The sequence below is a fragment of the Astatotilapia calliptera genome, chromosome 4, assembly GCF_900246225.1.
Source record: "Astatotilapia calliptera chromosome 4, fAstCal1.2, whole genome shotgun sequence".
NCBI classification, from domain to species: Eukaryota; Metazoa; Chordata; class Actinopteri; order Cichliformes; family Cichlidae; genus Astatotilapia; species Astatotilapia calliptera.
In genome coordinates this window covers 15,655,444-15,674,789 of record NC_039305.1, presented here as the reverse complement: position 1 = coordinate 15,674,789, position 19,346 = coordinate 15,655,444, and the positions used below count along the sequence as shown (strand labels likewise).

At 40.7% G+C, this 19,346-nt stretch overlaps 1 protein-coding gene across 2 annotated transcripts in view; it reads left to right on the top strand.

Annotated features, from left to right (window-relative positions):
* prkcab (protein kinase C, alpha, b) overlaps window positions 1-19,346 on the top strand; it is a 117,929-nt gene that overhangs the window by 80,038 nt on the left and 18,545 nt on the right. For both annotated transcript variants that reach the window (XM_026165054.1, XM_026165053.1), the window contains exons 5-8: window positions 665-793; window positions 14,319-14,475; window positions 14,606-14,740; window positions 17,972-18,065. In XM_026165054.1, coding sequence (XP_026020839.1) covers window positions 665-793; window positions 14,319-14,475; window positions 14,606-14,740; window positions 17,972-18,065 — 515 coding nt within the window. The remainder of the gene's footprint in view (window positions 1-664; window positions 794-14,318; window positions 14,476-14,605; window positions 14,741-17,971; window positions 18,066-19,346) is intronic.

The window sequence follows — 19,346 nt, the reverse complement described above, 5'->3', positions numbered from 1 at the left end:
AGCTCTTTGAGGGGCTCTGTCACTGTGATGCCTAAACACAACATGCTTCAATACTCATAGAGAAACTAATTAATATTTCAGTGGAAATATTCTGACTTACAGAGCTTACAAAAGGTGTCCAAACTTGAGCCTTGTATAACTGTTTTATCTGAAAGAGCTGCACTGCTTCACAGGCATCCCCTTTGCACTAGTAGAGTAGCTAAGGGCTTTATCTTTGTCAGTATGTGTCTGAAAGTGACACAACTTACTTTCTTGCCAGCATCTATGTAAGCACAGCAAAGCTTAGGATAAAGTTTAACTTACAATTATTAAATAATCTTGATCTTTTGCTAACTGGAGTAATTCTGTATATCTTCCTGCGTTGTGGTTCTCCTTCTCGAAAATGTATTCTTTTTGTATATTTTCTTCAGGGGCAGAAGATGTTCTTTACATCAGCATCTTCTTTAGTATATGCAAATACAGTAACTCCTCTTACCCTAAACATTTCTGTTATATAAGTATTCAACCTCAAATTCAGCAAGTGTTAAATTAGCATTTAGCAATAGCATGAATTGTTGCATGACTGCACGCATAAGTCAAAAAAAAAAAAAAAGCCAAACACAAAGTCCTTTCCAGATGAAGTCAACCCTCTGTATGTTTGTCTCTGTTTCCTGTCTCTTTCAAGCCTGCGACATGAACGTGCACAAACAGTGTGTGGTCAATGTGCCGAGCCTGTGTGGGACGGACCACACTGAGCGCCGGGGTCGCCTGTTCCTCAAGATAGAGGTCAGCGTAGACAGGCTACACGTCACAGGTTGGTTTAAATTATTGTCTGTAAATCACTTGATTGCACAAAAGTACTCAGTCTCAGAGTTATGTTGGATGTATTCATATTCAATTTTTAACTTTAATCTACCACATGAAAATGTTACAGCATTTTTCTAGATGTAGGGGAAGTTCAATTAGATATACACCATTGCTGTAGGGTTGGGAAGTTTAGTTGGAGCACCTCATGCTTAATTTATGCTACCACGGTTATGTCTGTTTACAGAGGTATTTGCCCACACGGAGCCTATGGAGAGGTGCTTGAAATAAATGATGCTCTGTGTGTTGGTCAAATGCTAATTAGTGGACAAGTTGGTCGGAACAGGAATGGAAGCAGTAACAGAGCTCACTGGGAATGGGGAAAAACAAGAAAAACAAGACATCAAAGATAAAAAAAAAAAATACAGCATGAAAAATACAGACAGTGGCTGCAGTGACTGCTTTTCATTGCTTGTTTTCACTTCAGGTCTTTGTGGCTAGCTGATGGATCAACAATAGCACAAGCAACAGTTACCTAGTGACGCTTTGTACCATTTTTTTGACACTACCCCCATTTGACAACAGTGGGCAGTCCGAAGCTGCTCATGACTCCCTGCGCACTTCCACTGTTGAACCATAATTTTCCCATTAGACCTCAGTCACACAGGCCTAAACCAGTTATCAAGTTTGGCAAGGTCACCGGCAGTTTCTAGAGGTTGTGGAAGATCAAACTCTTCAAGACGTATCCTCAGCAGATAGATGATGTATATGAGTGAAGCATAACCAAGAGGTTAGGACAGTGTACAAGAACATCTGTGTGGAATTTGGGTTGGAAGTCTCCATGTCCCAATGGGACACGCCAAACTATTTAAGGACAGCAAAGCGAACATCCTGTGGGACTTAAAAGTTCCAGACGTAAAAAACAAAAACAAAGCTGCTGGCTAACCAACCCGATACAGTGAGAAACATCAGAAGCCGAATAAATGTGGCAAACCCAAGCTGACAGCAACATCAGCAGTTGAAGGAACAAGTAGGCTTGGGTAATGCTCTAGCATGTTTCTGGAGCATTACATGTTTCACTCTTAAGAAGCCAGGATGGATAACTCGCAGACCAAGGCCTTTACCAGAAAAAAAATTGGAAATCCTCCTTGAAGGTTTTCTATTTTGGGGGAGAAAATGGGGGAAACAAATTTAAAAAATCCCAATAAATTTAAACTACAATGTGGTAAAATCGTAATGTTACAAACGGCTTGTCCTGGTAAAAGTGAAAGCTGCATATTAGGATATGTTATTGGTACTCAGTATTGGTAAATTGGTAATGCAGAATGTTTTATATTTGATAAATGGGTTTCTGTAAGTTTCTACATCATCAGTGTGACTCTCCAGCCCCTGAAACACCTTTAAAAGCCAGATATAGCAAAAACATAATAAAAATCAAATTTAAACAATTAAAAATTTAGTTTCAAAAAATTTGATGATTCATGCTCCACAGGTTTAAGTTTCCTCATCATTTTGTTATTTGTACTGTTAGATAACTGAGTCGTATGAAACCCATTACTTACTTTTAAAAGTTTATTTCTCAGCTGCTTTCTTTGGGCTGTTTCCCATCTTTTATTTTTTCTTTTTTAATAAATTTTGAAAAGTTTTGAAAAAGAAAATGATCCACTGCCACTGGGGCGCAATGAATCTTGCCTTCTACGCCACGCTTTGATGTAATCCGCCTTTGAAGGATGCAATCCTTGAACTGGGACACAAATCTTGTCTGCTATTTCCATCGAGAAAAAGTTATTTTGCGATTATTATCTTTATTGTTTTATTACCCAGCCTCAGCTGTAATATAAAGTGTTACCTGATTCCAAATCACACTATTTGACAGAAGGATTTACTTAAAATCAGAATCGTGTTTATTGGCCAAGTATATGTGCAGACACATACAGGGAATTTGGTTCCGGTAGATGGTGGCTCTCAAGCACAGCAATGTAAATCACACACACACACACACACACACACACACACACGTGTCTATATACACACATTACACATACGTACACATACATACACAAAGCTGTGTAAACCAACTATAAATAACTAATCTAAACTTATATACATAAAATACAGAAATGAATAAAAACAAGAGGAACTAAATCCTCTTCAATTTTCCAGCCTGTAACTTAATAAAAACTGTGACTTATGTCTAAAAATAATGTAGCGTGCTACTTTGCCAGCATAAAAAGCAACTCTTTGCTGCTTTTATAGCCTGCGTGCATGCGTGTGTGTGTGTGCGTGTGTTTTCAACACCTCCAAATTATCCTTTCAGTCATAAGCAGCACCTGGAGTGGAGATCTCTCTGGTGTTAAAAACCCTTTGGCAGTGAGAGAAATGACTGCTGGGTCACTTCCACAACCTCTCTCACTGTCACACTCAAGCACACACACACACACACACACATACATGCGCACGCACACACATGCAATAGCCGGGCGAGACAGGGGTGGTCAGGGAATATGATTGCTGAGGCCAATAAATAGTTTCTAACTCAGTGCGGCTCAGACAGGAATAACCTGCAGCCACAGCGGGAGCAGAGTGGCAGATGTGATTGACGTGGAAATATATTGCTTTCATAAAAAAGTGTGTGTTCGTTTATAGTGTTCAAAATGGGGGGAAAATGAGGAATATTCAGCATCAGTCTGACATTGATTGTTCGGTCTGCTTGCAGTGCTTTTCAGTTGTTGTTGTTTTACTTTGCAGTTTATTATTTGGTGTGCTGCACACAACATCCAGCTCTTTTGTGTGTATTACTGCTTTGATCTGGTGCACCGCGCTGACAGCTACATGTCCTCTTTTATGTTCTTGTTTTTCGTCTGTCTGTGAATTTGACTTGTGGGATGGTGACGATGGGCAAACAAGGTAGGCTATTAGCCGTGATGATGACAACAGGGATCTCGTTGACATGGTTACCTCAGTCTTTTTGGCTAGACGGACACTGCTGAAAGTGAACGCGTTTGCAGAGACTGCGGCATAGGTGGCTGCTACCGTGCTGAATTGATAAGCCTTCTTTTTCTTCTGCCTTGCTGTCCTTGATTTTATGCTTACACACGCCACAACACCCACCAGCCTTCCAGTGTTTTTTAAATGTGTTTGTGCTACTTCTCACTGAATGTACCACAGTATGCTCTGCAGCACCTGCTACTGGCATTTGTGGCATTTGATATTTTGATAAAATATAAACTCTGGACTTCTGTGTTTGTTTTCATCATACAGCTGCTCTGCCTGTATTTGTCAGAGCTGCAACATGTGATTATTTCATTAGTCAGTCAGTTAGGTTTGTGCTCAAATCAATCAGACAGAAAAGTCAAGCAGAAAAAGTTGGGACCTCCTATACCTTCTGCAGCTCACATGCTTTAGTTTTTTATTGTTTTTTTAAAGGTTTTATTTTTGGGAAAGTGCATTTAATCTCATTGGCATTGGTGTTACTGTACAGTAGATTAAAGCTATGGATTATTTTCCAGCAATACAATGCATCTGAGGATGGTGGGATTGCACAGCAATACGATGCGGTCTGTCGTGGTGAAGAGAGAGCTGAGTGTAAAAGCGAAGGTCTCAATTTACCGGTTGATCTACGTCCCTACCCTCAGCTATGCTCACGAGCTGTGGGTAGGTGGCTTTATCCAAAGGATGGCTGGACTCTCCCTTAGGGTGAGGAGTACAGCCATCTGGGAGGGGCTCAGAGCAGAGCTGCTGCTCCTCCACATCGAAAGGAGCCAGTAGAGGTGGTCCGGGCATCTGATAAGGATGACTCCTGGGCGAGGTGTTCCACTGGGAGGAGTCCCCGGGGCAGACCTAGGACACTATGTCTCTCGGCTGGCCTGGGAACGCCTTGATGTTCCCCTGGACAAGCTGGAAGAGGTGGCCGGGAAGAGGGAGGTCTGAGCTTCTCTGCTTTGGCTGCTGCCCCCGCGACCTGGGCCTGGATAAGCGTAAGAAAATGGTTGGATGGACGGACATTGCAAACCTATATTTAAAAGGCCATTCAAGTCGAGCAAAATAAGCAAAAAAGCTGTACTTATACACTCACTAGCCATTTTATTGGATATACCATGTAATACTCATGTAATACTTAGGTAAACTGTGCCGTTTCAGCAATGCTCAGTTGGTACAAAGGGACCCAAAGTCTGCCAGGAACACCAGAATATAGTGTGGACTTCTGCTGCTGCAACCCTGTGATTTGACTTGGGATTCAGAGGTGCTCCTGTATACCTTCATTGTACTGAGTGCCTATTTTAGGTACCATGGCCCACCACCACATCTCCATGCTTACATGCATTGACTTGCTGCCACGTGATTGGCTGATTAGATAGTAATGTTAACGAGTGGTTAAACACGTGTGCCTGATGAACTGACCGGTGAGTGCATTCAACTTCTAATGACACCCACTCTGAGAACCCGTTATTTAATTTTGTAGACAACATTGACTGTTTTCTTGCAAACAAGCAAAAACTTATCAAACCTTGAAGGGGGACATTATTCAGACTAAAGTGACTAGTTATTGAAATAGCCATGGTTAGTATTTTAATGGTCTATTACTGGCTCTGCCCACCTGCCAACGTACAACAAGCCCAATATTTGCTCTTCTTTTTGATACACATGGGTCTCCATTTGTCTATTCAGCTGTAAAAAGGTTCCACTTTGTTCAACAGAGAGTCATTAACATCATGTGTCTCCTGCTTGGTGTCAAGCAGACACATACAGTGAGTTCACAGGAGCTTCCTGTAGCTGGAAATGAAAGCTGTTAACATAATAATGTTGATGATTTCAGCTAAATAGAAGATCTTTATCATCAGGTGCAAAGAGCGCTTCTACTGTACCATGAAAGTTTTTAAATCCATAAATATAGATAAAGAGTTTTTCATCAAGTGAAATAAAGCTGAAAATGAGACTGATGCTGACACGCAGCTTTAAACATGATTGAGAGTTTTCTTTGGTAACAAGTAGATAAAGATCAACACAGGAGGGGCGGGAGAGAAAGTGTCTGCTTTGTTTTGGGTTGCGTTTTTTTCCCCTCCTCCCTAACGACAGCGGTCTGAACAGCGAAGGCTCAGCTTGTTCTCTGGCTCCCCTCTGGCTCCCCTCAGACAAGTGGCGGGCCTTTGTGGTTCACCGCACGATGTGAACTTGATTAAATCTTTCCAGCCAAGAAAACAGACAAAGCTCTCGAGGCTCTCTCTCTGTTACCCGCTCCTCTCTGTCTCCTTCTTTCTCTCCTCTATCTTTCCTCCAATATTGACTTTTCGTGTTGTCTTCGCCTACCTGTTCCTTCGAGACCTGGGCTCGCCTCACCCGTCTAGGTTTTCCCCACATCCATTTTCTTCCTCAATAGGACATCATCATAGGACCTCTTTTTTTCAGTTGAATGACTACTCATTTCCCTCCATAATCTCTGTCCTTTCCTCTGCTTTTGTTCTTCATGGCTTTTTTCTCTTATTTTCTCCATCCTTGCTTGTTTCTTTCTTCTTTCCTCTGATTGCATCCTTCATCCTTCTCTTACTCCTCTCCCGAATTGCCGTTTCTTCTCATGAAAGTCACATAAATAACCTATGGGCATGAGCAGACGTTTATTCTGGAGTTTTAAGAAAAGGCAAACATGCAAACGTCCCCTCATGACTTGCCTACACACACACACACACACACTCAGAGCATCTGAGGATGGCGGATTGCACGGCGGTTTACTCAGGGTGAGATTTTCTACTGCTGACATCTTTGCCTCAGGTTTAAAGCGTAGTTGAACACAAATAAATTTTACCCTGCGCTGACACTGCACATAGTGCCACTAGGCTTTTAGTACACTTAAGGCTTAATATCTAATATTAGGCCTTTTTTTTTTTCAAAGAAGCTTTTGACAAATATGAGGATAACAGTTAAATATCTAAGTGTGTCTGATCAGGGCTTTGAATTGTCTGTGGGTGTGTCTTAAATAAATGAACACACTGTAGTGCGGCTGTAACCAAAGATAAGGGCTACAATTAGTGAGACTTCACATTGAGTAGCACTCCTTCCTGAAGTTAAGGGGAAAGCTATCCAAACCTACCTGGCCCCATGTGAAAAAATAATTGCCCCCTCAACCTAATGACTGGTTGTGCCACCCTCAGCAGGAACAATTGCAATCTAGTGTGTGATAACTGGCTGGGAGTTTTCCACATCACTGTGGAGGACTTTTGGCCCACTCTTCTTTGCAGAACTGTTTTAATTCAGTCACACTTTAACAGGTCTCTCTAGCACGAACGACCTTTTTAAGATCATGCGGTTGCACTTCAATCAGTCACCCTTTAACGGGACTTATTTTTTTAATTTATTTTTTTAAGCCATTAAGAGGTGGACTTGCCGGTGTGTTTCAGACTGTTGTTCTGCTGCATAACTCAAGTGAGCTAGAACGTCAGGACATCATCTGATGGATTTTCTGTCAGAGAGCAAAATTTTTGGTTCCATCAATTAAAGCAAGTTGTCCCCAATCAGCTAAGCAGCCCCAGGCTATCACACTACCACCACCACGTTGACTGTTGGTTTGATGCTATTTTTATGAAATGCTGTTGTAACTGGACTAAAACCTTACCAAAAGTTCAACTTTTGTCTCGTCATGTTCCCAAAAGTCTCTGGGATCATCAAGATGTCGTTTTGGCGAATGTGAGACGAGCCTTTGAGCGCTTTTTGGTCAACAGTGGTTTTCTCATTGGATCCCTCCCATTGATGCCAGTCTCTTTCTTTTTGTTCATGAACTCTGACCTTAACTGAGCCAAGCAAGGCCTGTAGTTCTTTAGATATTGTTTTGGGTTCTTTTGTGACTTCCTGGATGTCGCCGTCGATGTTTTCTTGGTGTAATATCGGTAGGCCGGCCACTCTTGGCTAGCCAAAGTTGTTCCACATTTGTGGATAATGGGTCTCACTGTGGTTCATCGGTGTCCCAAAAGAACACATTTGTAACCCTTTCCAGACTGATACATTTCAATGACCTTCTTGAGTTCTTGAGTTTGTTGTGATGGTGGTGTGATGTGTTGCTACCTTATCATACAGGACTATTTCAGCAATTTCTTGGTTCAACAGGTCTGGCAGTAATCAGGCCTGGGTGTGGCTAGTGAAATAAAAAAAATAAAGGGTCAATTAGTTTTTCACACAGGGCTAGGCAGATTTGGATAGCTTTTTTCTGTTGATAAATGAAATCCTAATTTTGAAAACTGCCCTTTGTAATCACTTAGGTTATCTTTGTTGAATAATAAAATTAGTTTAATTGAAACATTTAAGTATATACGCAAAAATCTCTGAAATCAGGGCAGATACTTTTCCACAGATGCTGACAGATGTACAGTACAGATATTGAATGTTTGGTAATATTTGATAACACAAGTAAAATACAATTATTTTAATATGAAGAGTTTAATGTGTTACTGCAAATGTATGCCTGTCATTTTTGAGAAATCTAGTAGGCCATCTGTTTGTGTGTGAGAGCTTATTAAAATTCAGGACATTATGTTGAAACACAATTTATACACATGCAAAAGATCTCTCCATGTGTGAAGTCAAAAACTGTCTTATAACTCACTAATGTTCATGTTTGGAAGCATTAAATATGATTATGGTGCTTCAGTTTATCATTACCAGAATGTTCATAGTCTAGTTATGGAGGCTTCAGTTATCATAAAGTTTCTATGGCAGATTTAGGCGACTTGAAACTCTTGAAAATAAGGAGTCCTTGATTTCAGAAAGCTGTCGGGAAAATCAGAGTTTTTATTCAAATCTGCTGGTTTAGTCATTTAAATGTCTGTAGCAGGCTAGTTCATTAAGCTCATTTTAGGATTCATTGGGTCTTTAAAACACCTGATCAGTCTCTCTGCACAATTCTATAGAAAAAAAAAAGGAATAGTTATTTATATAGAAGACTCTGGAAAAAGGTTTTGTAGTGTTCTGATACTGCAGTGTAAATAAAACCTATAATATCCAAAAATGAACCCCAGTGATCGGACAGACACTGATGAGCAAGCACTTGGTGATGGTGGGGAGGAAGAAATCCCTTTTTAGACTGAACTCTGAGAGCGAAATACTCTATTGGAATAACATGATACTATGAGGTCTTTAAGACAGGATAAGGCCTGCTGTGTTAACACAAAGCCAATGAAGAGAATCTAATATGGATGAAATGTTATCTCTTTTTCTCTCCATAAGTACTCTTATAATAACGGCTAATAACGATTTATAGTAGTCTAGCCATTTTTTTGGCATAACTCTTGGACAATGTGTACCTAATTTGGACAATATTGAGCAGATGAAGGAGGCAGTCCTAGAAATTGGTTTACTTATTCCTCATAGGTTCCTTGCAGTTTTACTGGAAGCCAAAGGTAATAATGTCCAGAGTAACTGTCTGGTTGACGCTGCTTTCTGAGAGTTTTAGGTTCCATTTGTGTCCTAATTCATTTTGTTGTTTAGCACCATGGATACACCCATGAACATTTGTGTTCAAACTTTATAGTTTGGTTGTTAAGCTATGATTGGACATTCACTGATTATGTGTGGGATTTATTGACACTTCCCTTATTGACACCCGTAAACATTTTCAAATGTCCTAATGTTTCATTAAAACTACATTACAGAATATCCTAAAGAATGATTCAATCATTTATGTTGTTCCACGTGTTCTTCATAAGGACATTACTGCATCCTTCATTACCTAAAATCGGAGGCAAATTAGAAACTACCAGAAGCAGCGAGACTTTGAAACTCGTTAAACCCAACATCAAAAGTCAAAATCAAGGTTTCACCCTCTTTTGACGTGAGGGCGAATTCTACTGGTCTGTGAGATAAAATGCAGAATAGCTTGCATGTGATGTCAGTGTCCCTGCACTGACTCTAACAACACTGTAGCTGGTTTTCCAGCAACCTACCCATCACCTTGGTGTGTTTGATGTAAGGACATTGTATTTAATTTGGAGACTAAACATGGAGACAAAACACCAATTTGCTCCATAACCCATAACTCCATTTCTAACCCTAACTGTAACCGTCACTAGTTCAAACTGTGTGGGCACAAACAAACTGATATTCGTCAAGGAAGCTTCGAGTATAGTGTATATGTATCATTTGGTTCTAGTATATATATATACTAGAACCAAATGATACATATACCGATTTGTTTTTCAAACTGTAAAAGTAATGTCATCAAAGTGCGGTTTCTCTCATTATGCATTCACTGTGAACAGGTTTGATACTTTGGAGTTGTGATGAGAGATGGAAAGGTATTAGTCTCATTGTGTGTGTGTGTGAGACGTGCAGTGGGAACTGGCCCTAAAGCCTGTACTTAATGTCCTAATTGCTCTTCCTAAAAGTGACCACGGCCAGAAATAGAACTTTTAAGTTCATTTTGTTTCTCTGTTCCTCTGTTTTCAGATCCCAGGCACTGCACAGCAGGGATCTATCTAGCTCCCATTTGGCCGTGCATATCCCCCCCCCCCCCCCCCAAGATTATCAGGCATTCATTGGTTGCACATGGCATTGTTATGCAACAACACATTTGAATTTCAAAGCTTTGTTGGGAGAGATTACACTGTTGGCCCACAGCAGCCCTGCATGCACGCACCCCGGGATCCAAATGATATGTCATTTTTAGCTGTGGCACATTTTTATCAAGCTGACATTCAGATACAGGAGATAATGTTAGGGTGGTGCTATTGTTGTTATACGTCAAATAATACGCAGGAAATTTGAAACAATTTGCTGGTGTCTTTGCATTTGCTGTTGGAGAGATTTTGTCCAACAGCCTTAAGTGCAACAGATAAATTAATTTAAGACTTTTTAGAGAAACGATTGGCACTGGATAATAGACAGCAGTCATTTTCGAGAAGAAACACTGCAAAACTTCAAAGGCAATGCCAAGGGTTAGTTTTTTTGCTTTGTAGAAGATTTCAGTATCAGGCTTATGTTTGGCTTTTTCACAAAGCATGACAATAGCAGAGAAGTTCCAATGCTGAAGTTACTTATTGATGCAGATGCTTAATGTAAAATATGTCTGCATAAAAACAAAACACACACAAACACACCCTAATTATATTAGCAGCTACCTCATAAGGAGTGAGTAGAGGGGAGGACACAGAAGGCAAGCAGCTCTTGTTGTAGCTAAGCAACAACCGACAGCAGAGATAGTCCTTGATCACTGCTGATGATGAGGTTTCATTGTGTGTGTGTGTGTGTGTGTGTGTGTGTGTGTGTGTGTGTGTGTAAATTACATACACAGCACATGCGCCACAGGTCTCTCTCTCACACACACACTTATGTAGAGTCTGTTAAACAGCAGTTTCTGTTTATCCACGCATGGCGTGCGCGCACACACACACGCCTGTGTGCCTGTGTCTAGTTAGGGTGTTTACATGCTTGCCTAAGTTTCTTTGGCGTTGTTTGGTGCCAGCGTTGCCATGGAAGTGACTGATGCCTGTGAGCACAGCCACAGCCAGCAGAGGGGAGGATTTAGATGAGAACGTGGGAGATTGTCCTTCTGCCACTTGTCTCATTGTGTGTGTGTGTGTGTGTGTGTGTGTGTGTGTGTGTGTGTGTGTGTGTGTGTGTGTGTGTGTGTCTGTGTGGTGCGTGAGAGACGCAAAGAGAGAGAGAGGCGATAAGACAGGGAAGGTGAGTACTGTAGCTGAGAATGTGCACTGGACAAAGAGTTAACTATGAGGTTAGAACAACACAACAATGAAAAAGAGAAGAGCTTTTGTCAATGTTTGCAACTCCAAGCAGGAGACCTATACTGCCCTCTACTGCATTAAGCTGGAAGTGCATGAAGCAATAGGAAGTTGATCAGACTGACTGACTGACTCACTGATAGAATGTACTATATTTACCATTGTGTTTAATGATTTGTTTTGTTTTTTTATACATTGTGTTTTTGTTAGCTCACGTTATTCTTCTTTATTTTGGAAGAATTCATTTTGGCTGACTGGTTATGTTCCATACCAAATGGGCGAGGCCAGAGGTTAGAAGTCATGAAACATCAAAGGAACAATTTAAGCTTGGATGTAACTGGAAGAGGGTACATTAATACATGTAATATGTATGGATACATACAGCATATATACGGTTAACTCTAAGCTCTTGGCTTGTGAGCCATGGATAACCAAGTCCCTCCATGGGATGTACCACTGAGTGGTTGAGGCTGTGACTGATATGAAGAAATGGTCAGCCTAAAGGACAACACACACGCTCTGATCAGCACAAGAACAGGCCCCGAGCTCCAGCTCCATAAAGGCTGGAGGTGCCCCAGCACATAGTAGCAGGATCTAAGATGCAAGGTGGGGTGGGATAGTGTAGACGAACCTCTATGCTGCACATGTATTAGAAGTCCCCAAGTCCAGTGCCAGAGGTGGTTGAGAACAACACTAAGGCTAAGGTCCTGTGGGAATTCAACCTCCAGACAGAGAGGCAGCTGCTGGCCAACAAGCAGACATAGTGGAGGCTGAAGAGGCGGAGTCCCTGGGATGTGACAGTCCCAGAGAGCAGCAAGATCAGAAAGGAGTGCCAGGGGCTGAAGGCGGAACATCAGAGATCTCTATTCTTCTTCCCTCCTAGATATTCCACGATCAGTTCTAACTGGTATTATTGCAAAGTGGAAGCATTTATGAACTTAGCCACAAAGTGACGGGCCACACACAGTTACACAGCAGGCTTGCTGAGTGCCTCAGCACTCAGCAAGCCTGTAACATCAGCACAGAAGCGGTGCTTCATGGGCGCTTCACGGCCTGGGTTTGTATGGCTTTTACATCCACAAATGTGAAATCCACCGGTGGAACTAGAACGAATAAGTTGTTCTTTTGTTGTTTTTCCAGAGCTGCTTTATCCTGCAGTGTGTCTGATTGCATTTAAATATACAGAGTGGGGAGAGTGGAGCTGAAAAACGTTATTTTACAGGATCAGTGGGATCCTGTTTCTGCTTTCCATCTGTTAAGAGTTTTGTCATTTCAAAATCTCAGATTTACATTTAGTGGCCTGTTGTTTAAAGTAGACTTTGTCCTTCCTTCCTTTCTTGCTTCTGTTTGATCCCTGTTATACATTACATCATATATGAGGGAGTGGCCATTTAACACTAGATGCTGTCGCCATGGTGATGGTGGCCCGCTCATGCCACCTCATCCCCCTGCTCCTGTTGCTGTTATCACTTGTTTTTATGTGATCATTTTTCATGTGTCCTTCACAATATCCGCTCACACATGTTTCCTACGAGACAGTAAAAGACGTGTTTTCACCTCTTTTGCTTTCACTTTTGCTCATTTTGCAACAGAAAATGTGGCTTTTGGGCGAGCATTACACTTCTTTTTTTTTTTATGTCTTTCTTTGATTTACGTGTACGTGCGCCCTAACACCCACCAGCATTACACTTCTGTTGGTGTTTTTTCACACTTATACTTAAGTGAATTTTGACAGTATGCTTTGCCTTGCAGCACCTGTTATAAACATATGTGGTGCCTGATTTGATCAGCCATCTGCCTGTCTATCTAAAGAAGAATCCCATGTATACAGTAGAGTACAAACAGATAATTTGCTTCTGAGTGAAGGTCAGATCATTCTTGTTGGCTGTTCAGCCATAGAGTGACTTGCAGTGACTCACCCCTCTTTCTTTCTATCCATCCCTCTCATCAACACTTCATCTACGTTCTCCCATCTGTGCGCCTTTTAACCCCTGAGTCAGTGCGAAGTCACAGTCTTTGCGTTTAGCTGGGAGGTGGGTGGCAAATACTCTTACGCTTATATTTTTGGTAACTCTTTATAATATGGCCTGTGAATAATGGCATAATTCCCCTGTAATTAAATGAAATTTTAATGGATTTATTTTGAAATTATGCTCTATCTCCCTACAAAAATAAAGGCATAGTATGGCAGTAACAAGTCAGCTTTTTACAGGAAACAAAATAATAATTATGCTGTAAGAAAATTTAAAGTAATACTTTAATAATTTTAAATACTGCATAATTACAGGTAATATTTCTAAACAATATTCCCCGTCATACGTACACTGTACTTTCCTGGGCGTGTGCTGTATTACGGAGTGGATTTAATGTTCTGTTTGACTTTGTATTATTAATTTGTCCTGTTTTATATAATTACTTACTACTTATATGTATAATGTGTCTTCTCTCCTGTAAAATACCCAGAAGTCAGACAGGGGTAAGCCACTCCGTAGTATGTCCCACTCCCCAAAAAGTAGAGCGTACTTATGATCTAAGATGAGGAAAACTTTTAGTTTTTCCACTGAATTACCAGGAAATCATACAGCACCTAAATAACACACTTCTTAGATTTACTTATAGCATAATTATTTCTTTGTTTCCTGTAAAAACCTGACTTGTTACCTCCTTATTCTAGTGTGCTTCTTTAATATAATTACTTTGTAATTTCAAAATAAAATGCATTTAATTCAATTTAATTACAGGGGAATTACAGCCTAAGTCATGGGTTGTATCATAAAGTCTTACCATATTTTCTTTGTGTCGTATTTCTTCTAGTCGGAGAAGCCAGGAACCTGATTCCAATGGATCCAAATGGTTTATCAGACCCATATGTTAAACTCAAGCTCATCCCGGATCCAAAGAATGAAACCAAACAGAAGACCAGGACCATCCGTTCCTCTCTCAACCCGTGCTGGAATGAGTCCTTCACCTTGTAAGTGACAAAGTTTGTATGTGTGTGTTTGTTTAAATGACATTTTTATCATACTTTCATTAAATCAGGCGAATATTAAGCATGACATCACTGTGTTACTTTCCCTCCTGCTTTGTGTATATGTGCTCAGTAAGCTGAAAGCATCGGACAAGGACCGTCGTCTGTCCATCGAGGTGTGGGACTGGGACCGAACCACTCGGAATGACTTCATGGGGTCCATGTCGTTTGGAGTGTCTGAGCTCATCAAAGCTCCTACAGTTGGATGGTCCGTTATGTTTCTGACTCTCGTACACTCACTCATGCATTTCAACAATTAGAAATGTGGCTAAAGAAGCTTTATTTGATGGTTGTTCTATCAGTCAGTAAAAAAAGTAGAATTTACATCAATCAGTTCAGTAATTCACTCTTTAAACTAATAGTGAACTAATTATATGAAACTTGTGGAGTGCTACGCGACTTTTAAAATCCAGGATGATGCCAGGATTTGGCAGAAGTCATAATAGTCCAACTTCCTTCATATTAAGCTTATTCTCTTTCCCCCTCACATAATAGCAATTGCTGTTATCAGAATCTGTGGTAGAAAGCCAAGATAAGTGGTAAAAAACATAATGGAGCATCAGTAATATAAATGATATCTTCTATTACTGTGCTGTACTGAGTACCGTATGTATCACCGAGTACAGAGTTAGTGTTAAGTTACTGTTTCATGTGTGAACATCACATACATTTACAGTCTGGAAATAAACCCAGTGACACACACACAGACACACACACACTACATACCTTCATTGTGTTCCTAATTATGCGTGGACCCAATTTACAATTACAAACATTAATGAATAAATTGTATTTATCAATGACACTTCAAATTTCCAATGATATCCCAGGTTAGAGGATGCCACTTATAATTGTGATAATTGTGGGAAGTTCTGCAGTTATGTATGTGCACCATGCTGTTATACTGTTGGAGGACTGCATGAATGGAAGGACTACTGTCCAGTAGCCTCATTTTCAGGCATCATTCATGCATTCATTGTTTGTGCATGATCGTGGGCGTTCAGAGAGCTGAATAGGAGGATGGTCAATGTGAACACTTTTAGTTGGCTTTTGTCCGCGCTGTTTTATAAGAGTCAAAATACAGTTCGTACGTGTGTCTCTTTGTGTTTATATAAACAACCACGAGCTTTAAATTCTGTCAGTGCCAGTAACACTGGAAAGTCATATTTACAAAAACTCAGACAGCAATGGAAGCTAGTTTTAAACGTCATATTGTAGATCATCTGCTTTATTTAATATAGAGCTTATTTGTCATCGCAGGTTGCCAACTTGTAAAGTCGACATGACACTGACCACAACAAAACGGCCGCAGGGTGTGCGTAAAACAGACGGAAATGCCATCTGCAGCCAGGTCCACTCACGCTGACAAACTTCACCTACTAGACTCATTTCCTCGCCTCTCCGTCTTTGTCTGGCTGCTTTGTCTCAGTCTGATAAACACACACTCACAGACCTGTTAAAATGACTCTTCCATAAACCATGTTAGCATACCTGCAGCGACTTAGCCTAAACCAAGTCTGATTGACTGCTGCTGTGAGCACAGTTATAAGCTCTGGGAAATGCCTGCAGTAGTTTCCGAGACACCGGACCAAAACATTTTTAGGCGTACTGTATGCATGTGTGCGCGCTGCTATTTTTTTTTACTGGTTATTACAGGTCGTTAGACAAGTGGCTGGAAGATGTCTATACTGGAAGTAGAGGAGGACTCTGCAGTCCTGTGAGAACTAAATACATCCTTTAGCAGTAATAAGTTGTAGTAACTGTTTTCTGTGTGACTTTGTCATTCTCTTACATCAATAAGGAGGAATTTTGGCCCGCTCGTCTTCCCACTCTTCACTCTTAACGTTGCTTCTATTCATTGAGGTTTGGGGACATTTATGCACACACTCTTAAGGTCCCATCACACAGGTTGAGGTCTAGACTTTGACTAGGTCATTGCAGCACTTAATTATTTGCTTTTTAAGCCATGCTGTTGTAGATTTGCTGTTGTGCTGGGGCTCAAATTCCCATTGGCCAAGCTTTAGCTGTCAGGCAGATTACCTTACATTTACCTCTAGAATACTTTGGTATACAGTGGAGTTCACTCCAAACCTAAACTATGATATGTAACATGATGTAACTGAGGCTTGTGGAGTCTAAAATGGTGCTTTATGGATTTTTGCAGCGGCTGTCCACTCCTGGGAAGATTATTGTCATGTTTCGGCTGTGTGCAGGGAAGAGAAGGACCCAAACACAAAACTCACCGAGACAAAAGTTAACTCAAAATACTGCTTTATTGCAGGCTTGGAAAGGAAACAAAGAACAAAACTAAACTGAGAAAACTACAAATAACTCATACATGAAACCACATGGCGAATCACACAACTATGAGGGAGATTAAGACACTGACAAAGAGAAACACAGGGCTTAAATACACTGAGGGATAACGAGGGAATGAGACACAGAAGGAGAGCACAGCTGGGAGTAATCGGGCTGGACGAGACAAGGGAAGCAAAACTAGAAACACTGACATGAGACACGGACCTTCAAAGTAAAACAGGAAACACACTGACTGAACTCTAAACATGTAAACTTAACAGCAACTGGGGAGACAGAACATAGGAACCTGAAACATGGTACAGAAAGGCACAGTAGACACAACATGGAACACATGGAAAGTCATATTACAAGAACTAAGCCTATGATAACCATAACTGAAACCTAGGGAAATAATAACTATAAAGATCAAAACAGCACAACCCACATGAACATAATGAACTCGCAGGGAAAGAGTAAAACTAAACACGATGAACACAGGAACACAAGATCTCTTCAAAGTAAAACAGGAAACATAAGTCGCAGACATGACAACCTGAACTTGACAACGTAAGACACAGACATGAAACACATAAAGGCCAAGGGAGACTTAACAAGGGTGGAAGACACAAGGGGAATCTAATAACAAACTATAACATGGCATGGCATGATAAAAAATGAACTAGAAAACCTGAAGGGCTTAAACGTAAACCATAAACTAAAACTCAAAACGCAGGGTCAAAAGACCCAGGATCGTGACAATTATAGCATTGTGTTAACACTCACATGCATGTTTCCGACCAGCAAACTTCCCAAAATTCTGCTTTTATAGAGGCGCCTCACACTTACTGATAATCACTTAATCAAGTGCATTTGATTAGCACCACCTGGCTGCTGCTTACCTACTTAATTAAGCAGTAAGGGCGTACTTAGTTTTCCACAGGACGACATAAAGTCTTGTGAAAGTCTTGTGTATTTCACGTGACTAAGTGTTTACTGCTCACAGAACAGGTCTGCAAACAGCTTCATCTAAAAACAGGCACTCTGTCGAATAAAGATTGTGATGTGTTTTGAAAACTGAATAATAAATGCACTCAGTTTTTGCACATTTCGACAAACATCTCTCTGCTTTCTTTACTGTCAGGTACAAGTTGCTGAACCAGGAAGAGGGAGAGTACTACAATGTTCCCATTCCCGAGGTGGATGATGTCAACCTTGAGCTCCGACAGAAGTTTGAGGTGAGGAGCTGCGCAATTTCTAACTCTAATAAAGGCATAACTAGATTTCCTTTGTCATACGTGTCTATTGTACTTGTACGCACTCATTTTAACAAAATGTGTGTCCCTGTCACCATGGTAACCTCATCCCGTTCCTACTTGTGCTTTTCACCCTGTGCGCCTGAGAGGGAGATCATTTTCTCCCGGCATCCAAATGAGCGCTCTTGTTTTTTAAATTACAATTGTGTATACTGTGCATTAAAAGCTTGGCGAGCTGAAACAAGAAGGTGCAAGCAGCACAAATAAGACCACGCAGAAGCGGGAGACAGACCGGACAACGAAGGATGCAAATCCCAGAGACCCCTATGTGGGAAGTACAGCAGCAGATGATAATTTATCTTTCTCACGCTGGTGCTCGCTGCAGAAGCTGCTATTCAACAAGTCTATGAAAATCGTAAATGAAAATCGGCTTCAAATAAAAGGCAAGAAATACAATAAGTGCTGCATAGGCACAGGTAGTTTTACTTTAGAAGAAAATCTGTAGGAGAATTTATAAAATATGCATGACAACAGTTGTGTGTATTGAAAAAAGCTCACTTAGAGGTTTAAACTGTAAGTTTGTGCACATGAAGTGCCACAATCCCATGTGGACCGCTGGGTTTGTACTCTGACTCGAGGGTAGCTTTGTTGTTGAATTGGAAAGGTAAGCTTTGAGGCTACATTTCCCAGGCCTCAGTGGATTTGACCATAAGCTGTTTGCAGCAGCAGAGATTTAAAACATTAACGTTCAAGATGTTTGGAAAAAAAAAAAACAATTTTAGTTTTTTTATTATGTTAACATTTGAGTAAAACGAGAACTCCCAAGAAGCCCTCATACACTGTGTCAAAGAGTCCTTGATGTCTAAAATTTGATTATTTTTTAAATTGAAAATCATGTTTTTCGTCTGGATTTCTCCCTCAGTTGCGCTTCCAGGCTCACTAAGATGTTTAAACATATTTGATTCCACATCACTTTTATAATTCAAAACTGAAACGATGCATAGTCCTTTAAAAACACGACTAAAGGCTTTGAAAATGTTTCGCATTGACATGTTTAGAGCCAAGTGAAATAAGCATGCAGCAGCCCCAGCACAGTCCTTCTAATCAAGTCAGTGGAAGCAGGCTTTAAGTTGGCTCTCTAGTGGCCTCGCTGTCGACTGCAGGTTGTTCATTATTTTAACACCTTACAGCATGCAGCCTTAAATAAAACTCACGACCTCTTTATGTCCATATTATTAAGGTGGCTGCTATATTGAACAGTGC